Genomic DNA, 19,256 nt, shown 5'->3' on the forward strand with positions numbered 1-19,256 from the left:
AGTACAAGGAGTACAAATCTCGCTTAAGGCTTAGATGTTTCGGCCAAGGCACTTCACTACCATCAGAAGGGAGCGACTAAGTTCTTCACAACTTAAGCAAAAGTCATAATCATGGGAGTCTGTTTAACAAAAAGACTAGTTACGTGTTAATATTCTCCATTCTTGAGAATCCTTGACTCTCTTCGGGTAAGTTTGTGCCTCCTTAAAGTAGGTGTTTCCCTGCACATGCAGATACACATATTAATTATATATATTTTCAGTATATACACACTCAGTGATCTTGGCGTTTCAAGCAATCTGATTGGTTTGCTATCTCGGACTACTCAACAATGTACACCTCCGAGCGAGTGGATAATGTGAAAAGCAAAATAGCGGGCGTAAACTCGCGTTTCGCATAAGTTTCAGAAGCAGAAATTGCCTTTAAATGGCTTCCTTTTAATTTTGTGGAGATCACTTCGTGTGTATATAATAAAACAAATATTATTTTCAATCTCGGTGAATAGTGACTTTCAGGAATATTTACCTCGCCGCTTCGCGGATCGGTAAATATTTAGCCACTATTCGCCTCTATTTCAAAGAATAATTGTTAAGTATACAAACAAATAGTTTTGAGCAGTTTGTTATTATCTTGGGTTGCCTGTGAAGACCAACTTGTTCAAGGTAACATCTCTCGTTCCCTTAGCTCTTTCTCGATCATTGCGCTCGTACCACTGGAAAAGTGGTGTTGGGCGTGACTCCATCACTTTGCCAGCAATCTTTGGCTTGTGATATCATCTTTGACAAAATGGTTAGATATCCTCACAATGTTAGTTGTACACCATCTGTATTCCTTCTGGAGAAAACGTAGGAATACCTCCACTGAAGCTGCAGGTTAAAGGAAGATAGAACTTTCTAAAAATCTTGTTTGGCTTTAAAAAGGTCTGGGCTCGATGAGAACCGCTTGATTTTGAAATTTCCAAAAGAATAGAAGATAGCATATAAAGTAACCCCTGAGAGTTTCCTATTTTTACGTTTCTAAGACAAAAACACCGACTTAGGTTTTCTTTGTACTATAACTAACGAGGAACCGTTCTTTGAACTCTACAATTTTACAAGTCCACCGATTTCAGTGTCGCAACAGTTATTGAATCTGGATCCTGTCAACTTCAACCCAACCTCCCTCCCCTTAGGGGTCAAAAGATGATTTAGACAAAAGTTTTGTAAACATATGGTAGAAAAAGCAGTGAATCTTAATTGATACTCTGCCGCCTGCATGATTTGCGTTCTCCAACGCTAGGCAAAAGGAGAGCACAAAAGAATGTAAATGTTCTCTTACCGTCGGGAGAGTCAGGTGCCACTGTTCCACTGACTGTATGTAACGTGACTGTATGTAACGTGACTGTATGTAACGTGACTGTATGTAACGCCCTCCAGTGCCTTCATCATCTCATCTTCCCTTTTGTTTCTCTCTTGATGCTTCATTTGGTTCACAGTATTTCATTTTCTACGGTAATCAGAGCTCTCTCCAAGATGTCAAATGTCATTCGCTCTATATTTGGGTTCCGCTCCTTGTTGTTTTTGGTGTAGTTCGACATGAAGAATGTTAGACTCGGCGAGCTTCTGGTAGCTTTATATGCATCCTCGAAGGCCTCATTCCTTTCTTCCTCATTTTGAAGTTCGTCGCTGTGAGTAATTACACTGATGGGTACGATACCTATTTAAAGTGAAAAACAAATAACTTAAAGGTCAGTTACATTTGAGTTTTTCCTTCAACATCAAGGAATGTTTCCTTGGGAATTACAATATTTCATTGCGGCTTACACTTAATAGGAGAGCCTTAGCGTGTAGATGATGGATACCCAAAAATAGTATTGTACGAGTAGATAGTTAAGGAGAGATGGTAACTGGTGAGCTTGGTGATTAAATTCAGAAAGAAGTTTTAGTTTTGCAAGTCAAGAAAAAGTATTGCAATACCATTTTTAAAAAGGACATTTTGAATTTTTCCAGTAGTCTCTTAAAGCCCCTTCCTTCAATCTTGGGTCGTTGGCTTTCACAACAATGATGGACCCATGCAGTCTCTGTCCAAATTCTGGGCATCGATGCATATCTTTTTCACTCACTTGGCCTTCGTTAGGGCGAATGATGTTATCATGCACCAGGCTGAAATTTCCCGATCAGAATATTTTGAAACTCGACAACCTCCTCAGAGTTGTAACGGAAGAAACCCCGAGTGTCAACCAAATGAAAAAACAACTCTGGCAGGTAGTCCTGGAGTATACTAGTCCCCTCCTCTCCTTTGGACTGATCCGGAACGGTCCCCTTGTTAGTTTGCCTCATTGTCCGCTCAACTGTGTTCAGTGAAGCAACTCTTCCCTGACTCTGCGGGGCCAAACACACCGTTCCTGAGCTGTGTACATCATCAATTTCCAATCCTAGGAAACTATCCAGTTTAATATTGTCACCAAATTTGTAATTGTCCAACTGCTACCGACGTCGGCAAAGTTCGGCCTCCAATTCCAAACTTTTTTGTTCGTCCTCTTTTCTTCTTCCTCTTTTTCCTTTTGTTGCTGTCGCCTGAATTCTTCTCGTCGCCTCTTTTCCTCCTGTTGCTGTTGTTTTTCTGTACGTTCCCTCTCTTCTTTTTCGCGTTGCTTTCGTTCGTTTGCCAGCCGTGTTTTCTCTCTCTCCTTTGCCTCTTGCTCTTCTTTTCCCGTGTTATCCACATAAGTGTTTTGAGTCTGCTGGTTATAACTATTCTGGAGTAAAAGCCTATTTTAAAACGCAGTTCGGCTACTTATGAAGATCCTACTCAAGCAACATGTTGAAAATACAATTATAAAAAAATACTTGACCGTGTGGATGGGAGAGATCTATATCAGTTTTATGTTTGTATCAATCCTCAAAAGTAATATATAGACATGAAGGCTGCACGGCCTATTCGGCTTCAAGTACAGGTCGGTACAGATTTCGCCCTTGAAAAAAAAGCACTTCGACTTCGCATGAACCATGCGATCCCAAGTTCTAAGCTAAGTACTCTTCTATAAGCTCATTGTCTTGCCCTAAATTAACTTAGTGACAATTAGGAATCACTTTCTTTTTGGGCTTGCAAGAACATATATTGCTACGACGGCGTCACGTTACGAACAGCAAATTTTTGTCCTTTGGCGTGGTGACGGTTAGACGTAAACCATGGCGGAAGGACTATACAAGCCCTTTGAGCCCCCTTTTTTCTTGTTATCCCAACTTGTATGCTAGGGAGTGTAATAGACGTTCTACAATTGCAAAATTAACAGAATGAGCGTCTCTTCGACTCTCAATTTGGTTAATTGTGCGTTGTGTGGCCGGTTTGAGTTCGGTTCAGATGGATATGGCGCGATATCGCAAATGTTGTATGAGATGCCAGGTTTGGCTCTTCAGCTTTTTCCGAAATTGTTGCAATCTAGAACGAACAGATAAGTCTTGCTAGAAACCAAAAAATTGAGTTTGAGTTCTTTTTTGTTTGCAGATTTCCTAATCAAGCCGGTTGGACTGTAGTTCAGGGGGAATTTGGTGAGATGAAATCCGGAAATATTTACATCAAAATTTGAGCGGAGTATTTACTTTCGGTTTAATTTCCGAGAAAACAAGAATTGTAAAAGATTTCTTGCGCGGTCTGTTATGAAAAGAGTAAACATACTGAGATTTTCGTAGCCTAAGTCTAAAACTTCGAACCGCGAGGTTCTCTACGTAATGGAGATCTAGAGGAATAGCTGACCATATCAGACGATGCAACATTACAAGAAACGCCGGGTTCATCATTTCAGTCAAGCATCGGCTCCCATCGAGAGTGTAAACATAAGCCCAAACTGGGAATAAGCTATTGAAATTTTCGTAAATGAATCCTAAGTGAGTAACACTTACCTCCATATTGGAGAATATACTGGCTTGAACTCCTCAAAGAGAAATGATATCTTACCGGAAAAAGTTGAAGGCGCTTCGTTGATGGTGATTAGTGATGTGAAGTGAGGATTTTCAAGAATGAAGCTTTCTCCAGCAATCACATGATGTTGTAATGATATTCGGTTTTTGATCAAAAGCGCTGTAGCAAGATAGGTAATTTACCGTTAGCCACTAAATTTTTGGACTTTCACTAGGAGCAAATTGACTCATTTGGAAATTATCGATACAATGTCTGTTCATCATGATTTTCTGTTTGTATCTCTCATTTCCACGTTTTTTCACGTTGCGTGATGTTCTTGGATTTCCGTGACTCACACCGGTCAGACTTCAACGGTTTGTAGGAATTACACGAGGTTGATTTTGGGTGGGAAAATTAGCTTCTCAAGGAATGGAATGGAGAGATTTCTGACCCAATTTTCTCACTAGTCAAAGGGCATCTTTAGTGCACTTTAACAGTTTGAAGTTTATGGACACGGAATCAAGGCCTGCTTTTGTTATGGCTCAGTAAGAAAACTTACTAAGATTATCTCAGTTAGTACTTATCTTTATAAACATTTCCTTCATCTGTACTAGTTATATATCGTTTGTAAGATTCGTTACTGTAAAGTGGTGAGGGATGAGAGGGTGGGGAGCGGGAAAAAGAGTCTCTGAATTGAAAGAAAGTTTAGGAAAAAATTTTGGAACCTTTCCTGGTACTTTTTTTTTCTTATTTGCATCGCCAGTTTTAAGATTTGGGATGGAAAAAGCACCAACAAGATTCAACAATGTTAGAACTGATCATCAGTTGCGGTGTTGAATTGGCGAGGGCTTTTTTCAGGTCATACATATCCCACCCCCTAGCTAGTGATCCCTTCAATCTGTGACACCCCTTCAGAAAAAAAATTCGCAAATCTTGATGCTTAGCTGCTTTCACATTTGAACATAGTCGGGAAATGTGGTACTTGAATGACGAGGCCGCGACAGGTTATGGGAATTGACTGAATGGAATCATTAAGATGAGGCATAATGATTCAATGATCGATGGCAAAAGAACAAAAAGCCTTTAATTAACACCCACAAGTAGACAGGCATCAAATTATTGTAGTTAATTACTGATCATTAGTTCCTTTTACTGATGTAATTCTTGATTAAACTGTCTAAGGAGGTTATTGTATTTGCTTCGTAAATTCTATGTTTTGAAACACCAACAGGTGACAAGTAAACCTATGGACCTAGAATCAAAATCTCTCTTCACGAGTCTAACAGTGTATTGATTAATACATTTTTTATCCTAAACATCAGAAATGAAATGCTGTCCTTCAAAAGCAATTGCATGCTCTACACTAGCCTTTTATTGCTCTAAAACGTTAGAAAAAAATCGGTAAATTTTGCTCAAGAGTGTCAAGTCCGTGTCTAGTCGCCGCCACTCAATGGTTCAAGAGATCATGCCTCGTTTCTTGAGCTCCTTCTCGATCATTCTGCTCATTCCAGCAGGAAAGTACTGACGAACTTCACACCAGCTCATAGCTAACAACTTTACACTTGTTATGTCATCTTTGGCCAACTTGCTCGAAGCCGTCATGATGCTATTTGTCGACCACTGATATTCTTTTTGGAGGAAACGCAAGAACACTTCCACTGAAGCTATCGGGAAAAATAATTGTAATATGGATAAGAGAATTTTGTTCAACTTTATGCACGCTCATTTATTTGGGAGGATTGCAAGGACATGGCAATAAAGTGCGAGTCAGAGGCCAGATACAAGCAACCACCGCGTGACACAAAAGAAAGGCTAATAGAGTGAAGTAGATCTAGAGAGATAGAATGATTATGCAGTTTAGGAATTGGTTAAGTAGAAGACGCACAAAAGGGCGTAGTGGAAGTGTAGAAAGAAACAAGTGAACAAAAAAAGATGCATGATGTAATTAATGGCTATTAAACCTAAGGCACCCAACGAAAATCAAAGAAAAATTAGTTCTCTGCTGCCAGTTGATGCCAAATGGGAGAAGCTATACAGCCAGTGCGGTACAAAATTGTGCAGCGAGTTTCAAGCTTCATTTGTGTCAATTCCAGGCATACTAATTAACTGTTTTTGCCTCAAAATTCTGCTCGAATGTTTTCCCTCAATTTGCACCCGTAGTCCCTACTTTTCAGTACTTCTTAATTTAATTTCTTTCCCAGCACTAGCGATAGTTTGGAGCTTTCAGCACAGTGTTAAATTGACACATTTAATGAAATCGATGACTCATGTTGCAGAGAGGTCTCAGTTCTTCAATGTCGTATACAAATGCATCAATGGCCTAATTAATCACAATATGGACTTGAATAGACAACACGTACTTCATAGGCATAATACACGTAACAAAGGCAATTTTAGATTACCACGTGTCAAAAGAAATTGGGGGAAGCAAAGAACACAATATCATGCCGTTTCTGATTTTAACTCCCTCAGTCAGACGATCAAAGACTCAAAGAACGTCAATGGTTTTAAACCTAATGTTTTTAAGTTTTCAATATAGCTACTTACGTTTAATTTTTATTTATACTTATTTTTAATTTTTTATGCATTTTTTGTATCCTTTTAATCCCTTTGCAATTTTATTACTTTTTTGTTTCTACTATATATATCTAGTTTCGAGGTCCTTTTTGAAAACCATATTTGTTATGAAAAAGTTTCTTCAATAAAGATGATTATTATTTATTTATAACACGCATCATTCTAGTGAATAAAGGCTGATAGTTTCGAAAGAAACTGTTTGGGCTGCGTCGGTGGGAGTAACGAAATAATTTGAATATATCAACAAAGTTGAAATGGTAAATTGGCCACCGTTACGATTACAAAAGCTGACGTTTCGAGCGTTAGCCCTTCGTAGGAGCGAATAGAGGAATTGTGGGTTGTGTATGCTTTTAAAGGCAGAAAATGGAGCTACGTTATTGGTGGGAACATGGCAACGAGAAAAACAAGAATAAATTAAATTTCTATTTCATTCATTCTAGTGAGCTTACCGTCAGAGGAATCAGGTGCCACTTGTCCACTGACTGTAACTCCCTCCAGAGCTTTCATCATCTCGTCTTCTCTTTTGTTTTTCTCTTTTTGCTTCATGATCTTAACAGCCCGTTCAGCGGTCATCAGAGCATAATGCAATATGTCGAATGTCATTCGCTCTATCTTAGGGTTACGTTTTTTGTTGTCTTTGGTGTAGTTCCACATGAAGAAGGTGTGACTAGGAGAGCTTCCTGTAGCTGCTGATGCCTCGTCAAAAGCGTCCTTTTCGTCGTCTTCTGTTTCCAGTGTGTCCCGATGGGTGATAACAGTGATTGGGGCGATTCCTATAAAGAATAAAATAACGATTGTTATAAATTGTCCTCCACTATTTAATAAGTTCGCGTCTTCAAATCCAACACCATTTTTTCTTGTTTGTTATTTTTGGTGGATATTAAACTATAATGTTCTGAAATTCATATAGTACCGTTTCTTCGAAGGACATCTCGAACTGGTTTCAAGTAGTCCTTCAAAGCCCCCTCAGTGAGTCTTGGGTCGTTGGCTTTAACCACAATAATGATTCCATGCATTCGTTGTCCAAATGCCGGGCATTGATGCATCTCTTGTGGTTTGTTTTCACCATCAGTAGAGCGTACAATGTTATCCCCGGGCTGAATTTTGCCAAAAAGGATATTCTGAAACTCGATGTTCTCGTTTGAGTTGTAGTTGAAGAAGCCCCTCGTGTCTACCAAGTGGAAGAACATCTCAGGCAGGTAGTCTTGGAGTGTAATGGTTCCCTCTTGTCCCGTCGTACTATCCGGGGCGGATCCCCTCTCTGTTTCTCTTACCGCTCGTTCGCACGTGTTGACGAAGCAACTCTTCCCAGATCCCGTGGGGCCAAACACGCCGATCCTAAGCTGAGTTACATCATCAATGTTTAGCCCCATAAAATTATCAAGCCTGGTCTTGTCACCAAAATTGTAATTAAACAACTGATCTCGGCGTCGGCAAAGTTCGGCTTCCAGTTCCAAGCGTTTCTGTTCTTCTGCTTGTCTTCTGGCTTCTTCTTCTTCTACTTCTTTCTGCCGTTGTTCCTTGAGTTGCTCTCGTCGTCTCCTCTCTTCTTCCGCCTTTTCTTTCGCTATACGCAACCTTTCTTCGTTCTCGCGTTGCTTTCGTTCATTCTCCAGTCGTCTTGCCTCTATTTCCTCTGCCTCGCGCCTTTTTGTTTCTGTGTTATCCACATAAGTGTAATGAGTCTCTTGGCTAGAACCACTCTAAAGGCAAAAAATTGAAATATATTTCTATGTAAAAATCAAAATCGGTAAGTCTGAGGCTCGGATCGTCATATAGGCACGATATTTGCGCCGGATGGAACTTTTGTCCTCTTCTTTGCTTCGAAGAGGGCTCATTTCCTAAACAACGACCAGTAATCCGAGCCTGGGACTCAAGTTATTTTATTTGTCACGCTTTCGTGACAAATTCAGTTTTCAAAACTGTCTTTCATAAACAGGTCAAGGGATAATGTATATCACGATCATAATCCAGTTCGAAAAATGACACAGTCTCCCGTTATACTAGCATCCCCCACCACCTGTATTAGGCGAGAATTTGGGTATAAAAGGTTTTACCAAGTTTTTGAAATGCGTCCAATCTATCTTGCAGACAACCATATAGTATCCAACATTCTCAAAGGTTGGAGATTTATAATCAACAGTAGTGATCGAAAATTTGGAAGGTGGTAAGTCTCATTTTGAGACTTTCCACTGTGAGCTTGATATTATTCCCGTATATTTATTTTTTGCGCACAGGCCTTATTTACTGATAATAAACAATAATTGGATGAGGTTAAGCATGATGACATGAATCATCAAGACCGAGTTCTAAGTTATTTGCCGAAACCGAAGGCTGAGGCAGATATTACAGACAGGAGGTTTAATAATTCCTACTCAAAATATCATGCGAAAACCGAATTAAATAATTGTTTATCATTAATTTTTAAACAATCCGCAAAATCGCTTCTCTTCATGTTTGTAAAAATTTGAGAGCACTATCAGGCTGACTTTTAACTCGACACAATAAACGCAAAATCCGCCGCAAGTATTGTATTTATCATATAAACTCCACACGCTATCGTTTGTTGATTGAATGCTCTCGACCAACCTGATTTTTCATTGTAAGTCTAATGTATGATAATACCAGTTATTATCAATTCCATTTTAATTGTTTTTCTCAAGTTTCTGTTCACAGAAAATCTCTTTGACCGAAAAACGCATGACCCTTCCCATCCTACCCAAAACCTTGAGGACCTTCGTTGCGACCCAGTGTATTACGGATATCAAATGACAGATCACGCAACGCAATATTAAAAGAGAACCTTTAACATATGGGCAGATTTCTGAGGATAAAAAAGGTAAAAGGCAGACAAGGCACATCAATTTCCATTAATTAAACCGGAGAAAGATATCTTAAGATAATTTCACTTTTCTTGCTTTCACCTTGCACTCCGTATATACAAAGTTTTCCGAGCTGAGTCAGTGCAATTGCAAACGTTGAACATGATAATCATTAATTTAAGTGCAGGAAACATTTTTAAATCTGGTCTTTTTACCAGCTCAGAAAGCATCATTACCTTTTTTTTTTTAAGAACCAGGTGGATTTAAAATCTTCCAAAGTGGAAGGTGCAGTTCTTCCCCAATTTCCCGGAAGTTACCGGAAGTAAGGAGAAGCCGTGATTTTAATTCACAAACTTAAATTCTTCCTGCAAAACTTATCAATTCTCGTCATTTCTTTTCAAAATTATCTTTCATGCACTCGGCTTTCATTTATATTTTCCTAAACTGAAAGTTTAGGGGTCGAGTTGTAGAAAGAATTTTACTTTCAGTTTCCAAGAAGCGAACAATCTCTCCTGCACATCATTTTAGATTTTAGTTGAGTCGATTACAATTTTTGCCCGCATTTGCCCAAGTTTGACTGAAAGTCATTACCTCAGCGAAGCCTAAACCTTCGGCTTGCACCGTTGGCCGAGAGCTTACCCAGTTCTTAATGTCTTTTTTCTCCAAAAAAATCTTTCTTTTGAAGGGATTAATATTAGTGTCACAGCTCATCCAAATGAATAATATAACATTTAAGACGCACATTACGATCACCAGTGAAAGGAAATAGGGAACCGAAACTTGCAGAAGTTGTTGAAAATAAGCCAAGTTATTGTAAAACTTACCCCCATTTTTGAAGATTTATATAAAGACGAGTTTTATCCTTATTCCAGCCCGAGTGAATGTGTTCGTGTAAGAAACGAGACACCAAGTGAAACACAAGTTGCAAGATGGGAATTTTCCCTTTCAAGTGGCCTCGTGTGATTTCCGAGAATTTTATCACGTGATTTTACAGATGTTCCTTTTGACAAGGAACTTATAAGCCATGTGAGGAATTAATTAATCTCTTGTACGCTGTGGTGAATTGGATTTTTGTCCTCTATCAAAAGCAACTCTATTGCTTTTTAGAGAATCTTCATTTAGATCCCCTTAAGAGTTTCTATCTTGCGTGACTTAGGGATCTACGTGACCTATGCTGATCAAGGAGTGACAGGCTTTCTCGGAAACATTGCGCAGTCGATTTCGTCTGATCTCATCGACAAATATGAAGTGTTAGATTTTGTGAAGTTCTCTTCTACAGTTAAATTTAAAGCGAAAGAGGTTGTGCCAGAGAAAGGATGTCGCAGTCAACAAAGCGAGTTCATCTGTTCAACTGTGATAACACATGCAAACTAGAGCCTGTTGAGAAATTGCTGGAGAAATTTAGCATCCATGTTGAAGAGAAACACTCATTCAGACTTGCTCAAATGTCTGAAATGGTCGCAAAAATTCCAAACTTAGACATGGATATGGCCTTTTTCGTGGTTCATGCACATGAATCTCGACTCTCGATCAACGAAGACAACGCTGGCATTGGTTACGCCAAGATATACAGAGCTTTACGTGAAGCAACGGGTGAGTGGCGGAAGTATTTTCACTTGGTAGATGTGCCTTCTCTTAATGTTTTTCTATCTGATAGATTCAATCATGCCCTAAAATGCCTTTTTTCTCTGGCCGGGTAAACAGATTATTCTTCAGAGAAGGCAGTGACGATTTGATGAGTATGATCGAAATTTGTCATATATTTCCTCCAGCAAAATCCTCACTGACTAGAATTGAAAGCGAAGGAAATTAGCATATATTTAAACTGACATCTTCTGCTAATCAAAGTAGACGAATGTTCCTTTTGGGTAAAGTCCACAACGTGGCAACTACCGCGAATTGCTCGATTTATTATCTTTACTTTAACTTTCGATGATCGCGAGATCTGTACACAACAAATTGATATTTAACTAATTTAAGTTGTTAGGTGTACTTATTTTACTTTCCAAATGAGCTTCGTAGAAAACAAATCACGATAACGCGCGAGACCAACACAAATATCACGCGATATTTGAACTCCAGAAATATCCGCGAAATTCGACCCCACATGACAGTTTGGCGAGTTGGAACATAAATCTCTCAAACGTTTTGATTTTTAGTATCGCTGAGTATATTTACTCGTTTTTTGTATTTTGACTCGCGCTAAGGCCTACGGGCTCGTCAAAATACGGCGTAACTCATAAAAATACTCAGCGATACTACACAACAAAAAGCCCGATAAGATATATTTATTTCAGTCATTTGAGGCGCATTAGATCCGTATTACATGTCTAAGGTAGTATATTAGTATTATATTATTTTATCCCTACTGCTGCATTTCTGAGTGATATACTCAAAGTCTGCTGTCCGATCTTGCCTATTTAAAATAGCCTGCGTAGCGGCCCAAGAGGGAGGGGGAAAGGGGTGGGGAGCCGAGCGGAGAGAGGCTTGGGGAAGGGATAGGAGGGCTAGCGGAGCGAGGCTTGGGGAGAGCCTCTCTCCGCTCGGCTCCCCACCCCCCTCCCCCCTCCCTCTAGGGCCGCTACTCAGGCTAGCCTATTTATTATCCTACTACACTCCGTAGTGTATAAATAACGGCACAGACAAGTACAAAATATAACGCGGTATTTGACACCCCTCTGTCACAGATCTGGTGGAACCCGATCTGGTGAGTTATTTTTCCTTCCCCGGTGGAATTTTGACCTCCATGGCACCTGGTGGCTTTTTTAAAAACTCCCTGGTAAATATTTTTTCTCCCTGGTATAGAATTTTAGTTTCCCTTGTGATACGTCCTCCCCAGCAAGAAAAAGGCACAAGTTTGGAATTCCGTTCTTGTTTCTGTTATATATGCCCTGGTGGAATTTTTGTTGAAAACCAGGTGAACAACTAGAGAACCAGTTAGACAGGTTTTCTCGCATCGCGCAAGCGAAGAATTGGATTGAAGTTAGGAAAAAAAAAATGGTGGAAAATTTGAATCGTATTTCTGACGACAAAGACTCGGAATGGCTGGCAAATATAGATCCAAGTTTATTAGATGAATCAAACGAAGAAAAACAGTTAAACAGCCAGGAAATTTCTGCATTTATTGAAGTAAATAGAAACAGCAACACGACAACGCGCCAATTCCGTTCCGCTTCGCATACTTCCGTCACGCACTTGGATAACAAATAACTTATCAGACGTTTTGTTGTGTAGTATCGCTGAGTGTTTTTACTCGTTATTCGTATTTTGACTCGCCTTACGGGCTCGTCAAAATACGGCACAACTCGTAAAAATACTCAGTGGTCTATCAGACCACTTTCATAAATGGCTGCCGGATTAATATTCTTTTGTTTAAATTTAAATTAGCCCTACTGGCCTCGTTCTCCAGTACAAGATTCAAAAGAAAACATTATCTCAAGCGAGGTCAGTAGGGCTAATTTAAATTTAAACAAAAGAATATTTATACGGCAGCCATTTATGAAAGTGGTCTATACTACACAACAAAACACCTAATAAGATATATTTATTCTTCGAATTTCTGGATAATGGTTCTCTATACTTAGAACTAGAAATTATCACGGCCTATCGGGTGCGTTCGAGTTCACAGCTGACTCTAGAGTCTGGTGTGGTTGTGCGTATCTGCTGATACCAAAACAGGACATTGACAAGTAGTGTTTTATACTTCATTTGTGCGAATTTTCAAAGGTGCAGTGTGTATGGTTCTTTTCATCAATCCCTAAATTAATCTCTATTAAGCTCACAGCGCCGTAGGTCTTTTCCCGGCCCTGCACATGTCATTGCGTTCGGCCCCTTATATTTTTTTCTGAAGCGTACAAGGATTTTTTTTGTCCAGTGTTTTTCAGTAAAGGCACCCTCTGGGTCGTACGGGTCATATAACAATGCATGTTATTTTAAGTGATAATACTCATAAGGCTCTGAGCCTGCGTTACATTTGAATCGGTTTTGTCCACAGGGGGAGATGTCATCGTCGTTATCGGGGGAGATGACAACTACAAGGGAAACGATGAAGAGAATCGAGAGGTTATTTCACGTTGGGCGAAGAGGAAAGTTGCCACACAGTTCGGCGAAGAGTATCTTGATGGTAGAAGGAGCTTCATCTTTTCTTGGAACAAACAACATAGAGCGATTCACGAACATGCTCTGCTGCATCACTTTGATCTAAACAAGAAAGGACAAAAGTTTGAATATAATCCACCTCAGCGAAAGGAACCACCAAAGCCAGCGACGCCATCGCCGAAAGAAAGAACGCTCCCTTCCTCACAAAGAAGTTGTTCCTCGTCAGTCGAACGACAGTCTGCATCAAAAATGCCAACGAAACAAGACAGTTCCCTGTATCAGTATGAAGTGTTTACTGGACCAAGGAAGGATAGAGAAGAGCACACTTCTGCACACCCTCTCGATAGTACAACTATGAGCAGCAGTATCTTGAGGGACAGGGAAAACACAGCAATTAGCAGTGATCCAGGAGCCAGATCCAAGGAAATGATCCCTCCACAAATTGGACAAACCAAAGGTTAGAATGAAGTCTAAAAAACAGATTTAAAGGAGAATAGTAAGACCCCTTCTCCACTTACCTGAAAGGTGATAGATATAGATAATAATTCTTGTTTTGCTCTGTGCTAGTTCATATCAAAAAGGTAATTTTTTTGCTCTTTTACAGTCTTTAGAGTAAATAAATTTGATAAGTAAGTATTAGATGGGCAATTAAACTAATGTTACACCTATAATATGTCTGTTGCTGTTGGCCAAACAGTGAGCCTTTTAATCTCAATTGCTGAGATCAACACGCCTTGTGCTGAAAAGATTTCAGGTAGGCGTGCTTCTGTTCAGTAATAGATCATATATGACGCTAAAATGTGGTAATAACAAAAATCATGCCCACACAGTCAAAGGAAAAGCATGCTACGCAAACCATCTTATTTTCATCACCGACTAATGTGAAGTCTCAAACGTCTGCTTTCTATCTCTTTAATATGTCTTTGAATAGTTAAGAGCTTAATGAAAATAGACAATTGACTAAAATGATGATGCTTTTGTTGTGGTTTGGCGTGTACAGCCAGGTACCGTAACTAAGTTGTTTTCAAAATGTAGGAGTCCATGGTTGAATTCTTAGTGCAATTGCAAACAATTTTCTAACAGGTAGATTACCCATGAGAATCTCAATCTGCGTACTTCTCCTTTAAGAAACATTTTAAGTGTACGACCACCTGTGTTTCACTCGTTAGAACTGGCGATTTTTGGCTGTGACGTGTCACAAGAGTCCGTGAAGGAAGTAGAAAATTTTTTTAAAAGTCTTCCATCCAGCCTCCTTCACTTGTTAGATGATCCTTATGTTGCCAACCTTCCAATCACTAAAATCGAAGATTGGTTGAAGGATTGTCACTTCAGATTCTCGGTGCTAGTGGTGGATGTTTTTACAGTTAGGGATGGTTATGACAATCAAAGATCAAGGGAATTACAACGACTTGTTAGACTTGCAGTGGATAAAGGGGGTAAGTCTTCGAATTAAGATCATTAAGTTACTCCTCAGGGCCAAGACATCTCATCAAAATTGTTCGAACCACCCTTTCTCTTTATATTGTGATATGGTGAATGCTCTCATCGTCATTACTCAAGTTGCTCTTCGATGCATTTAATCACAAATAATGTCTCTCCGTTTGACCAGAAACAATCTTACCGCTCAATGCCTAAGTAGCGAAATCATTGTCTGAGAGAAGGGGTAGGGATGGTCTAGGAAAGAGATGATCATACCTGACTGTACGGTTATGTAGTTTTAAGTTAATTGTGTCGTGTTTCTTATTCCGTTTTTACGTCAGAGCGTGGAATACTCCTCTGTTTTTTCGTCAAGCTAGATCGCCTTAATCAATTTAGTGGACTCTTCTCAAAACATATAAAGGGGACAAGTCTCTGACCAAATTGGTGGTGCCGTTGATGGGGGAATAAAGAGATAATTTGGTTTTATCAACTGAGTGGATTGACGGTGACCAATTTACATTGTCACCTACGTCGATAAGACCAAATCATCTTGCTCTTAAGCCCCCTCCAGAGTATTAAACATGACTCAGTTTTTCGAAGCACGACCTACACCACTGCAAACTGTCAGTATTGACATTTTGCCGTTGTGGCATGTAAATCCGGCCGGGTTGCTGGACGAGTGTTAATCATTTTCAAATAACTCGACTTAAAAAATTTTGGAAAATACATGACTAGCATTGAATGACAATTCAATCGGTGAGAGAGAAAGAACACTGTAGTCTCAAAACTTAAGATTTTAATTAAGTAGAGTTGAGTGTTTTTATTTTGTAAATAAAACGTCATACCATACGGAGCATCATACCATACCAATATTTATGATATCTTTTCGCACTTTTTTCACAGTTGAAAAAGTAATCATCTTGCTTTGTAATGTGCAATCAACAAAGGGTGAAGTTACATACAGTGTGTTCACTGAAGCAACCAGTAAAATGGATAAGGTGTCTGTTTTTGAGTTAAATGACGGAAAGGTGAAGTTGGATCCATATGATTTTGTCAAAGGGGTGATGTTACAGGAGAGAACTTCGTCACTTAAACAAGCGCATGAAAGCGTTTACCCCTGTCACACAGAATTAAGAAGAGACTATCCTCCATACGATCCCTCAGAAAGGAAAAGCATTTATGAGAGAGGTGTTCAGAATACCCCGCAGCCTGTACTGGCCAGGCAATCTAAAGAAAACCCTTTTCCTGTTGTTTTACTGAGAGGTATCGCTCGCTGCGGAAAGATATCTGAACGGCTGGGTGACCTTCAAATATGGGACTCTGAATTTACGATTTCAGATGACTTCCAAAAGTGGCTGCTTGAAAATTACAGGAACGAACCTGAGATTGGAGTAATAGTTATCAAGTCCATCAATGACACACCTAAGTATTACATTCGTCCAAATTTGAAAGAATTTCTTTTGGACAAGGAAATATCCCTCAGACCCGATGAAAACCTCGTACTGAAAACTCGTGTTTGCAACGGGGAGGTATCCTTTAAAGAGGAAGATGTACAGTTTAAGTATGGAAATCTGCCTATCCCTCAAAACATTATCCATGATCTACAAAGGGAGAAGGCTCATGGTGACTTGTACATTACTATTTCAAAAGACTCAAACGAATTTCGTAAGATTGTTAATAATACAAGACTGAAAGAAACTACCAACGCTGTCAAACAAACAACGAACAGGGTAAGAGAAACAGTAGAAAAAAAGGTTAGTTCTCTGATTCAGAGTTTCAAGTCCTGAAAAAGTTGCATGTTTTGATTTTCAGGTAGAACAAAAGTCAAATGTTTGCCTCCGATTAGGTAACATCAGTTCAATGCGGAAGTATTTAAGAAGAACTACGGCTATCGGGACCAAATTTGACTTATTCGTTGGCATGTGTATAAAAGTAGATTAATTTGGATAAACATTATGTCGAGGTAGGTAGCTGCTTGTCAAAAGCGTATATACGTTGTAGAAAGTTTAAGCACAGAAATCTGTAGAAGACTTCGCTGACTGAAAAGATAATGGTGACATGTATGTCATTAAAGACGGGGTAGACAAATTTTTATGTACATGTATGATGAAAAGTGAAAGAAACTGAATTTGTAAGGACGGAGTTTCATTTCTCCTTTCCAAAGGCAATTTCAGGACTGAGATTTTTTTCTGTTTACAAGTCATTGCAGAAATTAAATTGCAGCCTTGGGATGAGCGTCAGAAAAGGCCGATGTTAGCAAGATATAACTGTAGCTATTAGTAACAAATCTGATTTAACAATTTGTTGTGACGTTTGTCATTGTATAGATATGTCACTTTATTTTCCTTAGTTCACAGGTTTTTCATGATTCCACTTGTAATGCCTGAGATTAAGGGAGAGAAGATTTGAGTTTACCAGTTAGAGACTGATCGTTACATCGTTTATACAGATCAAGTTTCCTGAAGGGTTTAATAAATTTAAAATCAGAACTGAGAAATTTTCACGCTCTGTCTTGTGCTATGCATGCATGTTTGTCTCGATACACTAAAGATGATAATAACTGACCAGACCCTACGATCTCAGTAATCACTAACAAAGAATGCAAATAAAGTCAAAGTAAGCTTTGGAGGATATTTACCGATAGGATATTTACCGATAGCAAATCACATTAATCTTCAACGAACAATGTTCTCTAGCGAGAACTTAGTGTTTGGTGAATATCATGACCGAACGTACATTCTCAATGAACCCATGAAGTTACCATGGTATTTCCAAATAATTAGTAGCAAATGATCGCTTTTTTCGATCCAAGACAAGCACGTTCTGAAAAATAGTGTTCACGAACCCTATCTGAGAGAATATTGTTAGTATAGGTAATCGCATGGGGCCGAGTAAAATTAAGGATTAATATCATGCGTGTTTTCGGAAGTTGCTGAAATTGCCCGAGTCGCGCAGCGAGGAGGGCAATTTCTGCAACTTCCGAAAACACAAGTGATATTAATCCTTAATTTTACGAGGAACCATGTGATTACTTGTTTATAATATAAGGGGCAAAATGTTTTCTTACTGATCTCGCGCAAAACGGGACGCCATTGTTACAAAACAAACAGAAATTTCTTTACCTTGGCAGCCGTTGTTAAGCGATTTTCAGCCAATCATTTTCAAGTAATTTTTCCCGGGGCAATTACAAAAATTAAGAAAGAATGCCCTCTGTCTTGACCAATCACAATTCAGTAATTTTGCCCCTTATTTGATAAAGAATGTTATTGACTTACGACGAGATTCAAGCCTCAGAAAAAAAGGTATCGATTTATTTAGAGATGTAACTCGTATTCTGGAAATTTTTTGAATTTCGTGTCTCATGATTTATTGCATTCGATTAAAATCGCCTTCGTCACATTTGTGATAACATTCGTGATGACGGATAGATCTCAATTTTCTGATGACCTGAATTTAGATAAAGAGCAGTAAAGTACTGCATTCCTGATAACACATCGAGGGTTTTGAGAAATATTGGTATCGGGAAACTTCATCTTTTTTCGTTGCCAACTGATCGGAAATCTACAAAAAAAAAATATATGCATTTCTCATCACGCGTAACGACATTGTTGGTTTTCTTGACATTGATCAATATCACTGCATTTGTCTCGCTGCTATCCGCTAAACTGCTTGTTCTAGTCATTGTAAGGGGGGCGGAGCTTAAAGTCATAAACCCCATGGTTTCGCGATATTCCAAACGAGCTTCCTCGCCAGGAATAAGATATTCACATTTAAATACTGTAAACATTGTAAGTATTTTCTGGCGAAATCAATAGACCGATCAATCAAGTCAATTCTTGTTCAGTAGTCAGGCTAATCAAATCGTGGGGTAGAAAAATTCAAACATGGAATCCTGAATTTTTATTTATCTATTTATTACAATTAAATGGCATAGTATAAAATAGTAATGATATGGGGAAGTCATGAGGATAATCTGTAAAAGAGTAATAAAACCCTATAAACGACAGATCACCTAAGTAACACTGTTACAATGTGAATGTTAAAAAACATGCATATCAGTAAAATACATTAAAATGAATATTCCGTTCCCTACCCCACCCCAACTACGATTGTTTGAGATCTTGTTTTACATTAAACTTGCAGGCTTCTGAGCCAGGTGCTTATCTGATCACCCATGGTAAGGAGTTCCACATTTCAGCAAATCTGTTAAAATAACTGTATTTAAATTTGGTAGTCCTGGTAAAGTTGTGAATAGTCATCAATATGCCTGAACCGGTACGGAATAGCCTCAGAGTAAAAGTCTAAAAACGGGGTTAAATCTATGTTAAGGTAGCCATTAGGAGCTTAACCTGCAGTGCCGGCGTATTTTGGGCGCACGAGTGTACATTTTCGTATTAGGCCGCCATCTTAGATTTGGTAACTGTGGAGGATTGGGGCGAAGAAATATTTGCTGAGGGAGTAGG

General features: G+C 39.0%; 2 protein-coding genes and 1 pseudogene across 3 annotated transcripts; 1 reads left to right on the forward strand and 2 right to left on the reverse strand.

The window, feature by feature from the left end:
* Nucleotides 1-1,229: 1,229 nt before the first annotated feature.
* On the reverse strand, nt 1,230-2,750 carry LOC148727534 (uncharacterized; annotated as a pseudogene). Its single transcript, XR_015989208.1, has 2 exons — nt 1,954-2,750; nt 1,230-1,693 (listed from the first exon to the last, which is right to left on the reverse strand). The product of XR_015989208.1 is annotated as an uncharacterized LOC148727534 (transcript).
* Nucleotides 2,751-4,937: 2,187 nt separating this feature from the next.
* On the reverse strand, nt 4,938-10,369 carry LOC111338642 (uncharacterized). The gene is made up of 4 exons (XM_088726279.1): nt 10,101-10,369; nt 7,368-8,157; nt 6,904-7,227; nt 4,938-5,541 (listed from the first exon to the last, which is right to left on the reverse strand). The coding sequence occupies exons 1-4, from the start codon at nt 10,104-10,106 to the stop codon at nt 5,333-5,335; spliced, it is 1,329 nt and encodes a 442-aa protein (XP_088582405.1). The 5' UTR covers nt 10,107-10,369; the 3' UTR covers nt 4,938-5,332.
* Nucleotides 10,370-10,510: 141 nt separating this feature from the next.
* Nucleotides 10,511-17,426, forward strand: LOC111319119 (uncharacterized). The gene is made up of 4 exons (XM_088726260.1): nt 10,511-10,869; nt 13,271-13,831; nt 14,544-14,810; nt 15,697-17,426. The coding sequence occupies exons 1-4, from the start codon at nt 10,593-10,595 to the stop codon at nt 16,578-16,580; spliced, it is 1,989 nt and encodes a 662-aa protein (XP_088582386.1). The 5' UTR covers nt 10,511-10,592; the 3' UTR covers nt 16,581-17,426.
* The last annotated feature ends 1,830 nt before the right edge of the window (nt 17,427-19,256 follow it).

This window comes from Stylophora pistillata, chromosome 7, assembly GCF_964205215.1.
Source record: "Stylophora pistillata chromosome 7, jaStyPist1.2, whole genome shotgun sequence".
Classification (NCBI taxonomy): domain Eukaryota; kingdom Metazoa; phylum Cnidaria; class Anthozoa; order Scleractinia; family Pocilloporidae; genus Stylophora; species Stylophora pistillata.

Excerpts from the sequence above, each read along its gene's own strand:
- LOC111338642 (XM_088726279.1), bottom strand. Across the intron at positions 7,228-7,367 it reads AGATGTCCTTCGAAGAAACG|GAATCGCCCCAATCACTGTT; the intron begins GTACTATATGAA and ends TATTCTTTATAG. Across the intron at positions 5,542-6,903 it reads GGCACCTGATTCCTCTGACG|CTTCAGTGGAAGTGTTCTTG; the intron begins GTAAGCTCACTA and ends TTTTCCCGATAG.
- LOC111319119 (XM_088726260.1), top strand. The coding sequence starts at position 10,593 with ATGTCGCAGTCAACAAAGCGAGTTCATCTGTTCAACTGTGATAACACA. Across the intron at positions 10,870-13,270 it reads AGCTTTACGTGAAGCAACGG|GGGGAGATGTCATCGTCGTT; the intron begins GTGAGTGGCGGA and ends TTTTGTCCACAG. Across the intron at positions 14,811-15,696 it reads ACTTGCAGTGGATAAAGGGG|TTGAAAAAGTAATCATCTTG; the intron begins GTAAGTCTTCGA and ends CTTTTTTCACAG.